Source organism: Diabrotica virgifera, chromosome 1 (assembly GCF_917563875.1).
Source record: "Diabrotica virgifera virgifera chromosome 1, PGI_DIABVI_V3a".
In the NCBI taxonomy this organism is placed as follows: domain Eukaryota; kingdom Metazoa; phylum Arthropoda; class Insecta; order Coleoptera; family Chrysomelidae; genus Diabrotica; species Diabrotica virgifera.
The window spans coordinates 59,294,635-59,312,757 of record NC_065443.1 but is presented as its reverse complement, the minus strand read 5'-3'; the positions used below and the strand labels follow the sequence as shown (position 1 = coordinate 59,312,757).

At 33.5% G+C, this 18,123-nt stretch overlaps 1 protein-coding gene across 2 annotated transcripts in view; it reads left to right on the top strand.

The window, feature by feature from the left end:
* The first annotated feature begins 6,511 nt into the window (after positions 1-6,511).
* LOC114333841 (uncharacterized) overlaps positions 6,512-18,123 on the top strand; it is a 40,465-nt gene continuing 28,853 nt past the window's right edge. Inside the window, exon 1 of one of the 2 annotated variants that reach the window (XM_028283830.2) lies at positions 6,512-6,692. In XM_028283830.2, the coding sequence (XP_028139631.1) occupies positions 6,684-6,692 (9 nt within the window). In that variant the 5' untranslated portion in view covers positions 6,512-6,683. Of the gene's footprint in view, positions 6,693-6,807; positions 6,932-18,123 lie in introns of those variants that run through there. The other variant, XM_028283831.2, reaches the window with a different exon arrangement.

Here is an 18,123-nt window from a genome sequence, read left to right as displayed (position 1 = left end):
CACACTACACATGACACTAGGTACCTAACTGTTCAAAATTACCGGACCTACCATGCCAATGGCCATTAGTTTTCGAGGCATTAGCTAAAATAAAAAAATTTAAGGTATAAATTAAAAATCAATGTTTGATGGTGGCAGATTAAGATTCTGCTAACTTTTACTTTTAATGAATTCTGGGACTGGGGACATTTTGGACACTTTCATTTTCCACCGTCACGTCGCACGGTGGTGCCAAATGCTGAAAACGTAATCATGAGATAAAAAGTCCTATCTAGAGATTTTTATGTTTACAGTTTTTTTCACATACTATCGTAGAGTAGTAATACGCAGGTATAAAAATCATACCGGATGTATTCTTATTCATATCTCAGGGATAAGTGAATCATGTACGACGTTATCTTGGCTGACAGTGAAAGTAAAAAAGAACGCGTGCATTGCAAATGCTGTAAAATATTTTGTAATTTATCAATTTTATCGCTGTAAAGCAGATACTTCTTTTTCAAGTATGTAAGATGTAAGTTGACTTAAGATTGATTAACAATGAGTGCATAAAATCTGTTAATAAATAAACAGTAAAAATATGTATGTATAGTTAAAATAATCAAAATTTTGTACATATACATTCAAAAAGTACATAATTCTGTGACGGTTCTACATAACAGGAATATGTATTGGCGGTTGTACATAAGTAAAAGGTTCTGAACGTTGTACTTCAAACCGAAAATGCACGCGTAATCAGGAAATTTTAAGGGTTTCTCATAAGTAATATAACATTTCAAAAACATATGCGTTTAAAATAAAAAATTTGAATTTATTTACGCCATATTGGATCCATCATTTATTAAAAAAAAATGTCAAGCGACCTTAAATTACTGAATTTTTAAAAAATATTGCGTGTTCATTGATATTTTAAATATTTTCCTCCATTTTGGATCTGCCATTTTGTTTAGAAGAAATGTCAGATTGATAATCAGCGATGCCAAAAACCCTTAAGTACGAAGGTAAATCCGAAGTGTATGAACCATATACGCTTTTAGCCCGGCCGCACATCAAAGAAACATGAAACGTAAATTACGTTTCATGGAAATAAACCACTGCTAAACAAATATATATCCGGCCATTTATGAGACTCTCCGAAAATAAAAATGGGTCATGAGCATGAATCACACTCGTTTCATTAGTAGGCGGACTTTGAGATTTTTTTAGCAGTGTTTTCTTTTCATGAAACATGTTTTTCGTTTCATGTTTCATGATTTTCGTTTCATGTTTCTTTGGTGTGCGGCTTGGCTTAAAGTTTCAAGACCACGTTTTCGGCATTTGGAACCACAGTGCGTCGATGCATGCGGCACTAAAAAGTGACGGCATAATACTTTCTACGGCATAATGTTTTCTACTATTCAAGTTATAGACTCTTATGCTGCCCAAAATGGCGGGCAAATTTTACCTATCCCGGCCAATGAACTGTCAACACTGATGGAATCGCCATGAAGTGAATTTACTGGCGCCAGGATGAGATCACAGATCATCTACCTCCATCTAAGAGAGTTAAGTGATCTGTGGATGAGATAGCAGATAATCAGGTAAAGGAGGGAAGATAATCGCCATCTTTCGTAAACAAACAAATTGACAGTACTAGTCAGGTACGTCAAGGTTGCCAGATTGGGACATTTTCCCACAATTTTGGGGTAATTTGAAAGAGTATAGGGGAACTTCTCTAAGCAGAAATGGTTGGGAGATTTTTTGGGGTGAAAATTATGAATGATTTTAAAGGTCATGGGAAATTAAATTTGCGAATGTACACATAGAAATGTATATTATAATCTCATATAATCGAAGAAGATAGGACGTATGAATTATTTCCAGGGCCCTCTGTTGATAAGTAGTATAATTTTTGTTTATTATTCTCTACATTTGAATACTAATTTATTAAAATGCGGCAAAAATTTAGATTTGGGTGATTTGAGGGAATTTCAGTTTCTAAGTGGGGGATTTATAAAATCACATCTGGCCACTCTGGTTGTAGTTGTAGCAAATCTTACCTGAAAAATTCTCTGTCTCTCTAGGACCTCTCTCTTGTATGTTGGCGCCAAGCTCGCTTCACTGTTTGAATGGGACGGGGCCATTCCATCAGTGTTGACAGTTCGTTGATCCCGGCTCATTGTCTACAGGTTTTGCACATGGAAGATTCAACTTTTTTCATACGTAATATTTTTGAAATTTTTTTTGGTTTTCTTAATTTTTAGTTATTGAATTATGACACATTATCTAATTCCATAAGGTACATAAGGTGCAACGAAGTTCACCGGGTCAGCTAGTTTTTAATATAAAACTGATATTCACTTACTCTAACGTTTAATGGTCTTGATGTTTCACCTAAATAAAATTGTTCGCATTCACAAGGTATTTTATAAATACAATTCTTTGTTTTTTCTTGTTCACTGTTAGGTTTAGTTTTAGTTAGAATAGATCTCAAAGTGTTTGTTGTTTTGAATGTTGTTGAAATGTTGACTCGGAGTTAAGTTTCTCGGATAATAATAAAAAATTCTCGGATAATAAATAAATCTCGGATAATAAATCTCGGATAATAATTAATAATAATAAATCTTTTTATATTATATGGTATTGATATTTTCCTCGTATTATTTCTTGTGGATGCTATAGGATCCCGTTCTAAGTTGTTCTGTTCCATTCGATCCAGTCTTGACAATTCCTTATTTATAAACGATAATCATTTTTTAATAAAACATATGTTAACAATTGTCTTTCTTCTAAGAATGAATTTTCGTTAGAATATGTAATTTTTGCTCTATCATATAAGGATTTAATGATTCCCTTTTTAACGTTGATGTTGTGATTTGATTTGTAATTCAGATATCTGTTGGTGTGTGTTGGTTTTCTATACACTTGAGTCTCAGATCTAGTATCCTTCTTTGAGACTAAAACATCGAGGAAAGATAAGGTGTATTATATTCCTTTTCCATTGTAAATTTTATTGTCTCTTTTTGATCGTTTATAATATTTAGGAATGTACCTATCCAACAATTCTGATATATAAGGCCATATTGAAAACACAGTATGGTGGAGATATATAGATGATGTGTTTTCAATATGGTCTCATAAATCAGAATTGTTGAATACATTGCTAAATATTATACACGATCAAGAAGAGACAATAAAATTTAAAACTGAAAAGGAATATAATAACACCCTACCTTTCCTCGATGTTTTAGTCTCAAAGGAGGATACTGGATATGAGACTCACGTGTATAGAAAACCAACACACACCAACAGATATCTGAATTACAAATCAAATCATCACCACTTTAATTTTTAACTGGAAATCATTAAATCCTTATGATAGAGCCAAAATTACATGTTCTAACGAAAATTCATTCTTTGAAGAAATACAATTGTTAACACCTGTTTTATTAAAAAATGATTATTCCACAACACAACATCCCACCTTTTTGTAAGACCTAAAAATGGCCATTTTCGCATTTTTAAATTTTAAATCGCGTATAACTTAAATAAATTTTAGTGAACAATGACAAGAGACCTTTTTTACTCAGAATGACCCAAGTGATCTAAAAAAATTGTTCGAAATAAAAAAATTATTTTTGTGAATTTGTTTTAACAATTTTTCGACCACGGCACAGCCTGAAACACTGTGGATTTGTTATAAGGACCTCATTTTGAGTAAGTTTGTGCAAAAAAAATCGAATCGGAATAATTTCACTAACGGGGGCGACGAGAGAGTCCGGTCTAATTGGTTATTTGATGGGTATGCGATTTTCAAATCTTGTCGATTCATCATTTGAGCGGCCGTGGAGTAACGGCATATTCGCTGGCCTCATACGCCAGTGCACGTGGGTTCGAGACCTGCTAAAGACAAACCATTTTCATTTCCAATAATGACATGAGCCGTCTCACTGTGCCTCGGAGAGCACGTAAAACCGTCGGTCCCCCTGGGCTAGTGTACATCGGTACTAGTTACTTGAAACAGGGTTAAATATATAAATGGCGCCGGAACTGTCCAAAATGATCTCATAATCATTCTCTTTGCCTTATCCCTATGCGGGGTCGGCTTTCCTAATTGCATTTCTCCACACAATTCTATCTTGGGTCACATCAATGTTAATCCCCTTTACCAACATGTCCTGCCTTATCGTCTCCCCCAGGTCTTCTTTGGTCTTCCTCTCCTACTCCTTCCAGGAATCTGCACTTCAGCTATTCTTCGTATCGGGTGATTAACGTCTCGACGTTGAACATGACCAAACCATCTTAACCTATGCTCTCTCATTTTGGCATCAATTGGTGCCACACCTAGACTTCCCCTAATATACTCATTTCTAAGTTTATCCTTCTTTGTCACTCCACTCATCCATCTAAGCATTCTCATTTCCGCCACATGCATTCGTTGTTCCTTTTTCTTTTTCACTGCCCAACATTCAGTTCCGTACATAATAGCCGGTCTTATGGCTGTTTTGTAGAATTTTCCCTTCAGCTTCATTGGAATTTTTCTGTCACACAACACACCACTCGCTTCTTTCCACTTCATCCATTCAGCCCTAATTCTACTGCATACATCTCCATCTATTTCTTCTTTCAAAGATACCATTTTATTTGTAGTAACTCCATCTTTAAATGAACATTCTAAATACTCTGTTTTTGTCCTACTAAGTTTTAAACCTTTTTCCTCCAGAGCTTGCCTCCACTGTTCCAGTTTTTGTTCTAAGTCTCTTTCACTATTTCCTACTAACACGACATCATCAGCATACATTAAGCACCATGGAATGTTACCCTGTAGTTTCGCTGTTATCTGGTCCAAAACTAATGAGAATAAATACGGACTAAGCACAGAGCCTTGGTGCAATCCTACTTTCATATGAAATTTATCAGTCTCTCCCACACCTGTCCGAACACTAGTCGTTACTCCCTCATACATATCCCTTACAATCTTTACATATTCACCAGGGACTCCTTTCTTATTGAGTGCCCACCACAGAATCTCTCGACACTCGAGGAACTCTATCATATGCTTTCTCAAGATCAATGAATACCACATGAGCGTTTGTTTCTTTACTCCTGTATTCTTCCATCAACTGCCTTATAATGACAATTGCATATGTGCATGTTGATCTGCCCTGCATAAAGCCAAATTAGATTACCGCCCACACACTACTAAAGCTGTTAAGAATTTTTCCACCTACCTCTACCGAAAGTATACTTTTCCGGACCTGATTTTAGGGAGCAAAGTTGTACTTTTCCTCCCTAGGGAGGAAAAGTAAAAGTGACGTCATGGTATTTCATTCATGAAATACAACTTATGGACGCCCTGTACAATATCTATTTTCTATTACGTAAGTATCTATACATTTTAACGTTTATTTATAAAACCCCCTGTATTCTGTAGAATGGTAAAAAACAGTTAATTGTTATTTTTATTTAACAATGTTTACATTAATAATTTGACTTATATTTGACAGTTGACAGTTATATTGTACCTACTTGTTTGTTTTAGTTCTAATAAATTTTGTTGGTTAGTTACGTAAATAAATTAAGTAGAAATGAAAAAATGACTTATTATTTGAGGAAGGTGGAAAAACCATATGTATAACATGGGAGTAAAGTGCCTTTTCCTCCCTTGAATGATTACTGCCCTCCGCTACGCGTCGGGCAGTAAACTTCATTCTCGGGAGGAAAAGTAGCACTTTCCTCCCTTATTATACAAATAGCTATTTCTACGAAATCAGGGCATCGTTAGGTATTTCTTACCCACAGTTTTGTCTACAGAATGGGTGTTTGTTATTTTTATAGCGGGAGTTTTTATTTTATGTATATCAATAAAAAGACTAATAAATGCCATCCAAAGTAAAACTGAACTACAGTCGGAAAAATGAAAGAATACCCATGAACGAACATATAAAACACGCTGTAATTTCCTGTCACCGTGTCACAAAGAAAATTTTCCAGTGCAAGTACATGTAACAATAATAATTATTACATGTACTTGCGCTGGCCAATTTTTTGTGTGACACAGTGACAAAAAAATACAGCGTGTTTTATATGTTTGTTCATGGGTATTCTTTCATTTTTCCTACTGTATTTAATTTCTCAACTTTTATTTTAAAATTAATTTTTGCTTTTTGATTTTTTTTTTGTAAATATTTTTGCAATTTTTGACCCTCAGTTTTGGCGCCCCTAAAGGAAGGCGACCGTGTGCATTGCACACTTTGCACATATGATAGCGGGAGCCCTGGGTATAGGTATACCTACTTAAATTTCAGACTGTTTTTCCAGCATTACCTTATCAGAAAAAACTTACTTTTATTCAAATATAAATAAGTAACATCTTTGCTTACAAGTAAGCTTTTGTTTAAGTTACTGCTTCTAAGGTAACTTATTTTTATTCAATAGACCCAAACACACAAAATACACACGCACAACCACACCCACACCATGCTCAATCCACAAATCACCAGAATTCCTTATCATGACAACTGATATCGTTATCATTAGTCATCAACTTGTTATGGTTCAATCCATGTTAAGGTTAAGCGTTTTAAAATTGCATATCCAATAGTTTTTATATCAGTGGCTCGATTGCATAGCATATTGCATAGAACATAGGATAATAACTAATGCAATAATTGTCATATTTTATTGTTCAGGTAGCAGTAAAAATGGACGAAGTAAGTTTTTCTTTTCATTACACATTTATTATGTTGTATTTTTGTTGTTGCATTTCAAGGAATCAATTTTATTATATCTATAAAAATGAGTAGGCCAATCTTGACAACAGTGTGATAAACACATGTTTTATTCATATCCATCAAAAGGTTTAATAGGTATTTTGTAAATAAAATCCAAATTTAATGAATCAAAATTAGCAATAGTGTTAGTGACAAGTGATACATCACATCCTGAAAAAGTAAGGATACACAAACTTTTTCCTTAATTTTATTATGTAATTTTATTTATCAAAATAATCGTAAACAAGGTGTGTATGTATCTAACCTCGCTAGTTAGCTACCTAATTAGTCAAACCTGTATAAAAGCAGGTCCGGCTTAAAAAGTTTTTAAATGAAAAATTTTTCGAATCAACACTATTATAAAATGATGACTTCAACCAACAACGATAACACCTGTTAAATATTTTAAAGGCAAATTCAGAATTAAATATTTGTCCATTTATTTTAATATCTAGGTACACATGTCTATATCACGGAGCCGAGCTGCCCCAAATTGTATATTTCTAATCTTAAAGCTGGGTTAATAGTAGTGTAAATTTAAAATTTCGACTGAATTCCGCCGTTGCGTTAGCCGCCATCTTGATTTTAAACGAGAACCGTTTTTGCTCAATATCTCCGCTATTTTCAACTTCTCGACAAAAGATATACAAACTAAAATTGTTGAAAATGTGATTTTCTATAATTACGTATATAACAATTTTTTTGATGTGGTCGATATTTGCCGAGTTATAGGGGAAAATAGTGAGAGTTAGGTCATAATTATTGCATTAGCTCGTTTATTATTAGTTTTACGACAAAAATGTATCTACACAAAAATAATGAGAATTAAATTTTATACAATTTTGATTTCATAAGTTTTTTGATAATTTCAATATTTAAGGTAGTACGCTTGCGGTAAAGGCGCGAGCGTAAGACCGGAATGGTTTGTCAGAACTGAAATTATTGCAATTGCGATTTCCTACATTTTTTCGACAAAACCAGTCGCCACGCTGGAGATCTAGGGGAAGGTAATGGGGAAATTCCCCCAAAAATTTAAACATTAAAAAAAAATGTTTGAAACAAACTTTCAAACCACGACAGCTACATATGCAGATGACACAGCAGTGATGTCAGTACATCAGGACCCACGGATAGCTTCTCAACTTCTGCGAACCAGCCTCAACAAAATGCAAACTTGGCTAAGACGGTGGCGTTTTCAAACAAATGAAACAAAGTCGGTTCATATTACCTTCACAAACCGTAAAGGTCACTGCCCGCCTGTATATATCAACAACCACCAACTAAAACAGCAAGCAACTGTCAAATACCTTGGAATGCACCTAGACCAAAGATTAAACTGGAGAACACACATTTTTATGAAGCGCAAACAACTTGGTCTCAAATTACACAATCTTTACTGGCTGATTGGTCACAAATCATCACTTTCAATGAAAAATAAAGTACTTGTCTACAAAGCAATTTTGAAGCCAATATGGAGTTACGGGATCCAACTTTGGGGTACTGCATCAAACTCCAATTTCGAAATCTTGGAGAGGTTCCAGTCGAAGGTTCTTCGAATAATCACAAATGCCCCATGGTATGCGATCTAGAAATTGCAACAGTAAAAGAAGAAATTACTAACTTCGCACAGAAATACGAAGACAGACTGACACAACATCCAAATGTACTAGCCAGAAACCTGATGAGACAACCAGTCAGACGAAGACTTAGACGAAATACACCTAGTGATTTACCATCGCGATTTTAGTTATATGTGTCGCAATTCCCAGAGACAAACAATTTTATATCTATGTAAAATATTTGTAAAGAAAATGATTAATGAATCATTTTCTCCAAGTCACCTACACTAGTGGTCACAAAATTTACTCATTGTAACTTGTTTTACAGTTTGTAAATAAATTGGGAGGTTCAAAGAAAAAAACATGTTGAAACAAAAAAATATATTAGCTGACATGAAACTTAAATTATAATTCGAGGCAAATTCTACTCAATAAACCCGTTAGTTAATAAAATTAAGTGAACTAAATGCATATAAGCTATTATTTATGACTTTATGAAGATTGGTTGATGTTTAATTGGAAGTTCCAAAAATTTTTTAAAATATAATTCCCTCCCGCATTTTTGTTTATTTACAATCATACCGTAAAGGTAATAATAAACGAGATCATTCAATAATTATTATTTATCTATGCTTCCCCTCCCCTTACACTATTTTCTTCTTTTTAACTCGGAAAATATTGGCCAAAAAAAATTGTATAAAGGATACTGTAGGAAATTGCATTTCCAACAATTTCAGTTCCTACCATTTTTGTCGAAAAATTTAAAATGACGTACATATTGAACAAAAACAATTGCTATAAAACCAATCTGGTCTTACGCTCGCGCATTTACCGCATACGTAATACCTTAAATATTGATTTTAGCAAAAATATGAAAGAAATAGAAATTGTTTACAATTGAATTCTCTCCATTTTCATATAGGTACATTTTTGTCGTTGAACTAATAATAAACGAGATAACTCAATAAGTATGGTCTAACTCTCATTACTTTCCCCCAAAACTCGGAAAATATCGACCACACGAAAAATTGTAATATATGAAATTATAGATAATCACATTTATAACAAAAAAAGTCAAAGTTTTCAACCTAAGAGAATTATTAAAAATATTGAAAAATATTAAAAATATTCCTAAAAGATATTTAATTGATTATTTCATTCATAGGAGATTCTGACCAATAGAAAGCTACAGACATGCAAATTAAGGTGAAAATTCCACACCTGTAATTTTGAACCAATCAAAATACGTTATTTTGACAGATCACCATGGCAACGGAGGTATTTTATCGGAAATTTTTTGCTCGTGGGGTACCCAACAGCGAATTATAGTGGAAATTTTTTGACGTTTACAATAACAGAACATTTTTGACAGACTGGTTTTTATTTGTTTACATAATTTAGTTTTGATTCATTTTCTATCACTTGTAGTTACTCAAAACTTATGTAAAATTGAAGAATATACTATTTTCTATCTTGAAATGGTATTCCCATGCAACTACAATGAGTAGAAATTACGAATTTGAAAGCCTAAATAATTGCTGACAAAGCTATGGCGCGCTATTAATCTGTTCATGCAGCTTTGGATTTTCAAATGCAAATTTGGTGTGGAATTTTCTTACCGAATACCACGCGAAGTCAAATTAATATCCGGAAATTTTTTTTTGATCATGAATATTTTTAGAAAATTTCCCTCGTCTGCGACTCGGGAAATTTTCAAAATATTCATGATCTCAAAAAAATTTCCGGAAATAATTTGACCTCTAGTGGTATTACTAGTGATAATTTTTGATAATCTCCCATCGTTAAGCATATTACGTCAGATGCCCTTCGTTGCTACGAAAAAATACATTCAGTGACATTAATGACAAATGTTTTAAAAATTATAAAAGTGATGACTTTCAACCGTCAAATACATATTTATAACAACTGTGTTTAATTTCACTAATTGGTACTTACATATACAGGGTGTAACGAAAATACAGGTCATAAATTAAACCACATATTCTGAGACCAAAAATAGTTCGAATGAACCTAATTTACCTTAGTACAAATATGCACATAAAAAAAGTTACAGCCCTTTGAAGTTACAAAATGAAAATCGATTTTTTAGAATATATCGAAAACTATTAGAGATTTTTTATTGAAAATGGACATGTGGCATTCTTATGGCAGGAACATCTTAAAAAAGAATTATAGTGAAATTTGTGCACCCCATAAAAATTTTATGGGGGTTTTGTTCCCTTAAACCCCCCCAAACTTTTGTGTACGTTCCAATTAAATTATTATTGTGGTACCATTAGTTAAATTCAATATTTCTAAAACTTTTTTGCCTCTTAGTATTTTTTTGATAAGGCAGCTTTTATCGAGTTGCGGCTTCTTTTTTAATATGTTTACATAAAAATTTTATGGGGGTTTTGTTCCTTTAAACCCCCCAAATGTTTGTGTATGTTTCAATTAAACTTTTAATGCGGTGCCATTAGTTAAACACAGTGTCTTTAAAACTTTTTTGCCTCTTTGTATTTTTTTGAGAAGACACTTTTTATCGAGATATTACTTCTTTTTTAATATGGTTCAAAATATACCTAAAAATGTAAATCATAAATAAATTTTCATATTATTACCATAATTTTTACCAGAGCCATTACCAAGGCTCCATAATCGTACTAAGCCATATACAAATATGTGGTGGATTTGACAAATATTCAAAATATCTCGATAAAAACTGACTTATCGAAAAAGTACTAAGAGGCAAAAAAGTTTTTAAAATATTGTGTTTAACTAATGTTACTACAATAATAATTAAATTGGAACGTACACAAAAGTTTGGGGGGGGTTTAAAGGAACAAAACCCCCATAAAATTTTTGTGGGGTGTCCAAATTTCACTATAATTTTTTCTTAAGATACTACTACTATAAGAATGCCACATGTCTATTTTTAATAAAAGATCTCTAATAGTTTTCGATATATTGGAAAAAATCGAGTTTCACTTTGTAACTTCAAAGGGCTGTAACTTTTTTTGTGTGCACATTTGTACTAAGGTAAGTTAGGTTCAATCGAACTATTTTTGGTCCCAGAATATGTGATTAAATTTATGACCTGTATTTTTGTTACACCCTGTATAAATTACAATAAAATTTTGGTTTTGAACAGTTTTATTCATGAAATAATCGCAACAAATCGCACTCGAACTCTAAAATTAATATAGAATTTTTGCCCTCGTGACACTTTGACATAATTTCACTCGCCTTCGGCTCGTGAAATTAAAACTGCCAAAGTGACACTCGGGAAAAATTCAATAATTTTAGAGCTCTTGTGCAATTACTACTGAAAATTTATTGGACCATTTTTCTGGTAACACCTCCACGGTTTCTAAAAATTGCAAGCCAGGAGGATGCTGAAGCGAAGAAGACAAGAGGGTATTCAAAAACCGTCTGTTCAGCTGGTAAATTCCAACGGAAAATGGACCTAGTTACTCAAAGGAATAAAACTAATATAAAATAAAATAAAAATGTATACCATTTTTATTCAGTTGCAATGCGAAGGCAAAACTGTCTTATTTTTCACTTAGAACAGAGAGTGCAAACCAGAACTCTAAATCGACGATGTTCGACTCTAATTAGAGTCATCATCAGAGAGGCGTAGGTTTTCTGAAGATCAAAGTTTTCAACCTAATAGAAATATTAAAAATATTGAAAAATATTAAAAATATTCCTAAAAGATATTTAATTGGAAACTTATTGGACCATTTTCCTGTTGCAACAATTGCAAGCCTGAAGTGAAGAAGACAAGAGGGAATTCAAAAACTTACAATTCACGACCCCGTCTGTGCAGCTAGTAAATTCCAACGGAAAATGGACCTAGTTACTCAAAGGAGTAAAACTAATATAAAATAAAATAAAAATGTATACCATTTTTATTTAGTTGCAATGCGAAGACAAAACTATTTTATTTTTCACTTAGAACAGAGAGCGCAAACCAGCACATTCACGACGATTTTCGACTCTTATTGGAGTCATCATCAGAGAGGCGTAAGTTTGCTGCTCTCTGCCCCAAGTGACGAATCTCCGAGAGCTTATCCCCGCATTGAAAATGGTCCAATAAGTTTTCAATTAAATATCTTTTAGGAATATTTTTGATATTTTTCAATATTTTTATTATTTCTATTAGGTTGAAAACTTTGACTTTCAGTTGCCAGATGTCGCTAGACACCTACTCCATAAACGTCAGTTACAATGCGAGGATAAGCTCTCGGAGTTTCGTCACTTGGGACAGAGAACAGCAAACCTACGCCTCTCTGATGATGACTCCAATTAGAGTCGAAAATCGTCGGTTTAGAGTGCTGGTTTGTGCTCTTTGTTCTAAGTGAAAAATAAGACGGTTTTGCCTTCGCATTGCAACTGAATAAAAATGGTATACATTTTTATTTTATTTTATATTAGTTTTACTAAATTAACATTATAGACTAAGAGCCGCTATAGGTGAAATTTCTTAATCATTTTAGGCACGACGGGACCCTATAACTTAAATAGTAGAACCTAAAAGAAAACGTTTGAGCACTGTGCCGTCACTTTTCAGTGGCACATGCGTCTACAGTGGCGCATCAAACTTTCAACTTATGGACGGGATACAGAAATTAAAAATATCCTCCCTCATTACCAGAATTTACTTTTTTTCATTTTTTTAAGTTCTATGTGATTAAGACATAAGATTTATCGTAATTTTAACCCACCACCCCCTTCTCCATGCCCCCACCATCAAAAATTTAATTTTTCGATTTTATTTTTTTTTGGTGGGATGCAATCAATTTTGAAATTTCAAAAAATTCACACACATAGTTAAAGCTTTTATAAAACACGTCTATTTTTTATAGACCTGTAGGTTGAGTGTACATAACCTCAAAAAATATTTAAATTTTTTTTTTTTGAAAAAAGTATATAACTTTTTTTTGGGGATAGCTGCAGATCTAATTTTTTCTTAGTCTTGTGTATTTTATCAAACACTATATTTCTAATTTTTTTAGATTTTTCTGTAACGCTGGTCATCTTCAAAAATCCAAAAAACTGTTTTTAAAGGGGTTTTGGGGGGGTTTGAACGTGTTTTCATGATTTTTAAATATTATAAAGGACTCAGTTACTTCAAGTTACATATAAACTATAAAAACAACATTGATTTGATACATTATGAAGTCTATAAAATAGGGAAAATCCCCCAAAACCCCCCAAAAAACAGTTTTTCGGATTTTTGAAGGTGGGGAGCCTTACGGAAAAATCTGAAAAAAATTAAAAATATAGTATTTGATAAAACACACAAGATTAAGAAAAAATTAGACCTGCAGCTATTCCTCAAAAAAAAAGTTATACGCTTTTTTGAAAAAAAAAATTTCTTTTAATTTTTTGAGGTTATGTACACTCTACCTATGAGTCTATAAAAAATAGGCATATTTTATGAAAGCCTCAGCTATGCGTGTGAATTTTTTGAAATTTTAAAATTGATTGCATCCCTCCAAAAAAAAAATAAAAACGAAAAATGAAGTCTTTGATGCTGGGGGCAGGAGGAAGGGGGTGGTGGGTTAAAATTACGCTGAAAAATTAAAAAAATTAATTCGGTTAGTAAGGGAGGGTAACTTTTAATTTATTTATCCCGTCCATAAGTGGAAAGTTTGATGCGCCACTGTCGACGCATGTGTCACTGAAAAGTGACGGCACAGTGTTCAAACGTTTTCTTTTAGGTTCTTCTATTTAGGTTATAGGGTCCCATCGTGCCTAAAATGATTAAGAAATTTCACCTTCAGTGCCGGTTTAACCTAACTTCGGGCCCTGGGCGCTAGAGGTTTAGGGGCCCCCTTAATTGCTATTCGATGTCAGTTTTTTTAACAAGAAAATGCATGTATTAACTATAAGCGTTTCTTGTAAAATTCTTAGAATATTTTTTTTTAAACAAACAAGAAGAATAGCAAACGTAAAAAATATTCCAAAAAACACATTTAAAAATATAAAAAAACCGGAAAGTTCCACAAAACAACACATGACAAATAAAAAAATATATTCTAAAAAATACATAAGACAAAAATTAGATCACTTTTTTTCTTGACTATTTTTATACGCTGTGAGCTCGTACGTAGAGGGGATATTTATAAATTCGCGAGCGCTAGTAGTGACAAGTCTGTAAACGTTTACTGGAAATTTGACATAAATGTCAAAGTGATTAATTTAAAATTAAAATTAAAAACATTAATTCTAAAAAATATTAGTTGATTAAAGCTGTGGTATATATTTTTACCTTAAATATACTTACGTTTTAAATACTGAATTTACGTTTTTTTAATGTTCTGTAATATGTAATTATAAATTAATCCATTAATCTTGGCGCCATCTACACGATAATTGTGAAAGTATCCGAAGTAAGAAATTAATATTTCATCAATAGAACGTCAAAATGATTAGCAAAATCTTAAAAAAATCGTCGTACGTGGTCTCTCCACATGCGTCGTCGTGCTCTTGTCCACATAGGCGTAACCAGGGGGGGGTTTTGGGGGTTATAACCCCCCCCCCCATTGGATGTACTTTGAGCTCTATACGCTTAACACCATACCCTTCAGAGACCTTCCAGTAGTTGTAACCCCCCCCTTTCGGGTAGTTGTAACCCCCCCCTTAGGATCATCCTGGTTACGCCTATGCTTGTCCATCTCACTACATCTTGAACGCCTAGCTCGCTCAATGTGTCTTCGTTTCGTATTCTATCTCAGAGTGTGATACTTCTTATGGATCCTAGAGTTTTCATCTCTGTTGTTCTCATTATTTGTTTGTTTGTTAGGTATATTTACAAAATATTTTTATTATTTATGGTTAATTTTTGCCGCCCCTGCCGCCCCCACTACGCTACGCCACTGAGTTTCATTAACTCGTTCCAAAGTTTTTGTCCAAATCAGTGTCAATAGAGCTGTCTCGAAGGTATCCATTTTATTCTGCGGTGTCTTGGCTTCATTTTAACTGCTGATTTTTCGTTTCTATTATTGCTTAACTGGAAAAAAATAGGTTTGATGGATCCCTAGTTTTTAAGTAAAGCATTTACAGCGTCAAAAGTTTCTAAAAGTTTTTTTTCATTACTTCCAAGAATTCATTGCAAATTTGGTGAGACAGATTGATAGCTAACTGAATCTTTTCATTTATTCGCATTCCGTTGTAAATGCTCAGCTAAGAATTTGTCAAATATATTGTAGTATACAAGAAAACTTAAGTTATTTCCGTAAGTATGATAGTTCATGCGAAGCAAGTAATTTAGTAGTGACAACAACTCTTCTTTCTTTCAAACCAGCGTCTATAGCTCAAATTAATGATGAACTTGTTATTAAGGTAACATAGAGTTCAGATGAAATTTAGTTTCTTCGTGAGATATCAAAAAATATTCAAATGTTTCCAGTGGGTCCATCCAATATCAGTTAAACAATTTTTTTCAATTGAAAATAATTTGCACTGGTAACAATAAACAGCTTTAACACTTGCGTTGTATATTAGCCAACTCTCTTTTCTTTACCTCCATTGGATTGTCCTCTATAAAAGTTGCTTTTCTTTAATTTTCTATAATAAGCTTTGTCTCCATCTTGATACATCTTTTTACAATTTTCTAAGGAATCACTCTCTGGTTTAAAAGTTATAACAGTCCTTATAAAGTCATCAGTCTTAAAATCAGACCATTTCGAAATCGCAGGTATTTCGTACTCTTTTCTCCATTTCGGAAAATATGTAGATTATTTAGCGACTTTTCTTTTTTATAAATTAAAAGAACGGGTCAATATGGGCCCCTCCGGGGCCCGGGCCCCTGGGCGCCCGCCCCAAGCGCCCAGTGCATAAACCGGCACTGTCACCTATAGCGGCTCTTAGTCTATTAGTATTGACCCACCCTAAAGATTAGAAAAATAAAATTTGGGGCAGCTCGGCATGTAAGATTAAATGCTATCCCGACTGGGCTATTAGCTTAACCCTTTCGTGACAGGTAACGTCAATAGACGTTTTGACATAATTTGGCGACAGCTCATAATAGTGGTTAATCAGCGTTTTTTCCGCGAATGAGATCCAGTTACATTTACACTAAATCAGCATTTTTTATATTAGATATTTGATATCTATGGTAAGAAAATATTTTATTATACCTTTGATTATTTTCGGTCTTTATAGTCATTCCTATTACGCTAATGGTGACAAATGTGACACATTTTTTAGTCCTGGTCTTCTTCTAGGGACCTACAGTTAGTAAATTTCATTAAAAAAACAAGCAATATCTATAAGTAAGAAAACAAGTTTTATAAGTTCGTGTCTAAAACATGCAGTACCTGCAAAAATAAAAAAACTCTTATAAATTTGTCTTTTTAGTAAATTCCATTAAAAAATATTCAATACCCATAGTAAGAACGCAACTCTTATCAAGTTCCTTTCTTTAGAACTTGCTCTCTTCTAGTGGATGAGCCGTGGTCTTAAGAGCTCGTTTTTAGACTTTTGTGGCCAGCTAACCCCTTACTTTAGATGAAGAGAAGAGTGGTCTAAGGACTCGCTTCGTAGAGTTCTATTGCCAGCTATCTTGGAGATCCGTTTCGTTAGGATCCAAATCCCCTTCGGATTCAGAGCTGACGTCAATTATTGAAACGCTTTGTAATGGGCGCGTTCACCAGATGCAAACGTTGGCAATCAGTTTGCGCTTTATGGTTCTGAACGACTTGCTAACGTCAAACATGTTTGGAAAGCGGTCGCCATTTTTGCAAACATAAGATATTTAAGTTGAACTTTGCAAACGTGTTGAACATTGAAAAAATATGGCGGGAATTTAAATTGTATATATTGTAGAATATATTGATAAGGGTTTTATATATAAAATAAAGGCTACTGAAGACATTCTGCTACGTTATTTTCTATTAAATAAATTTTCTTTTTTCCCCTAATAAAAAAAAATAAATTTAAAAACGTATTTATTGAGAAAATTTATTTTAGGTTACGTTCAAACCAAGCAAGCAAAATGTAAAATTTTAACCTAAACAACCAACCGTTCAGCTCGTTGTCAACAAGTTTAGAATCAAAGCGCAAACATATGTGAACGTGTTTGCATCTGGTGAACGCAGTCATTGATATAAGGTCCAGAATATTTAGGGAGTAATTTGCGACTCTGTCCCTTACTACTAAGCATCGTAATACGTAATAATACTGATCTCGTCCCTCATATTCATGACTTTTATATCGTCTTTTGTCAAACGTTTGCTTTTGTTTGACTTGGTTTGCACCAGTCATTCAACCACGTTCAGTTGAATTTTTCGTTGAATTCAGTCCCATTATCAAATCTTTGCTTTTATTTGACATGGTTTCCATCAGTTATTCGTTTGACGCCACTTGAATCCTTCGTTGAATTCAATCCCATTGTCAAATCTTTGCTTTTGTTTGACATGGTTTGCATCAGTCATTCGTTCGACGTCCGCGTGCGCGTATTTTCAACAGATCGCCTCGGTCAGAGCAGCATCGGCTATCCCTCTTGGTTGGTGACCGAACATTACTTCGTACGGCATTTTTCGTGTGGTTGAATTCTTCGTTGAATTCAATCCCCATCGAATCTTCGGAACAAATCCATCCCAAATAGTCTCGTCTTCAGTACATGATGATAAAGAAGCTACCTATTATTGTACGATTGTAACTTTCTACTTGTCTGTTTGCTCTAGGAGTAGTAGTGGAATTCAGGATATATTTTATATTGAGTGATGTGTAATAATCCTTAAATCGTTGGGAAATATATCCAGAACCTCTATCGCTAATTATTCCTCTTGATACACCAA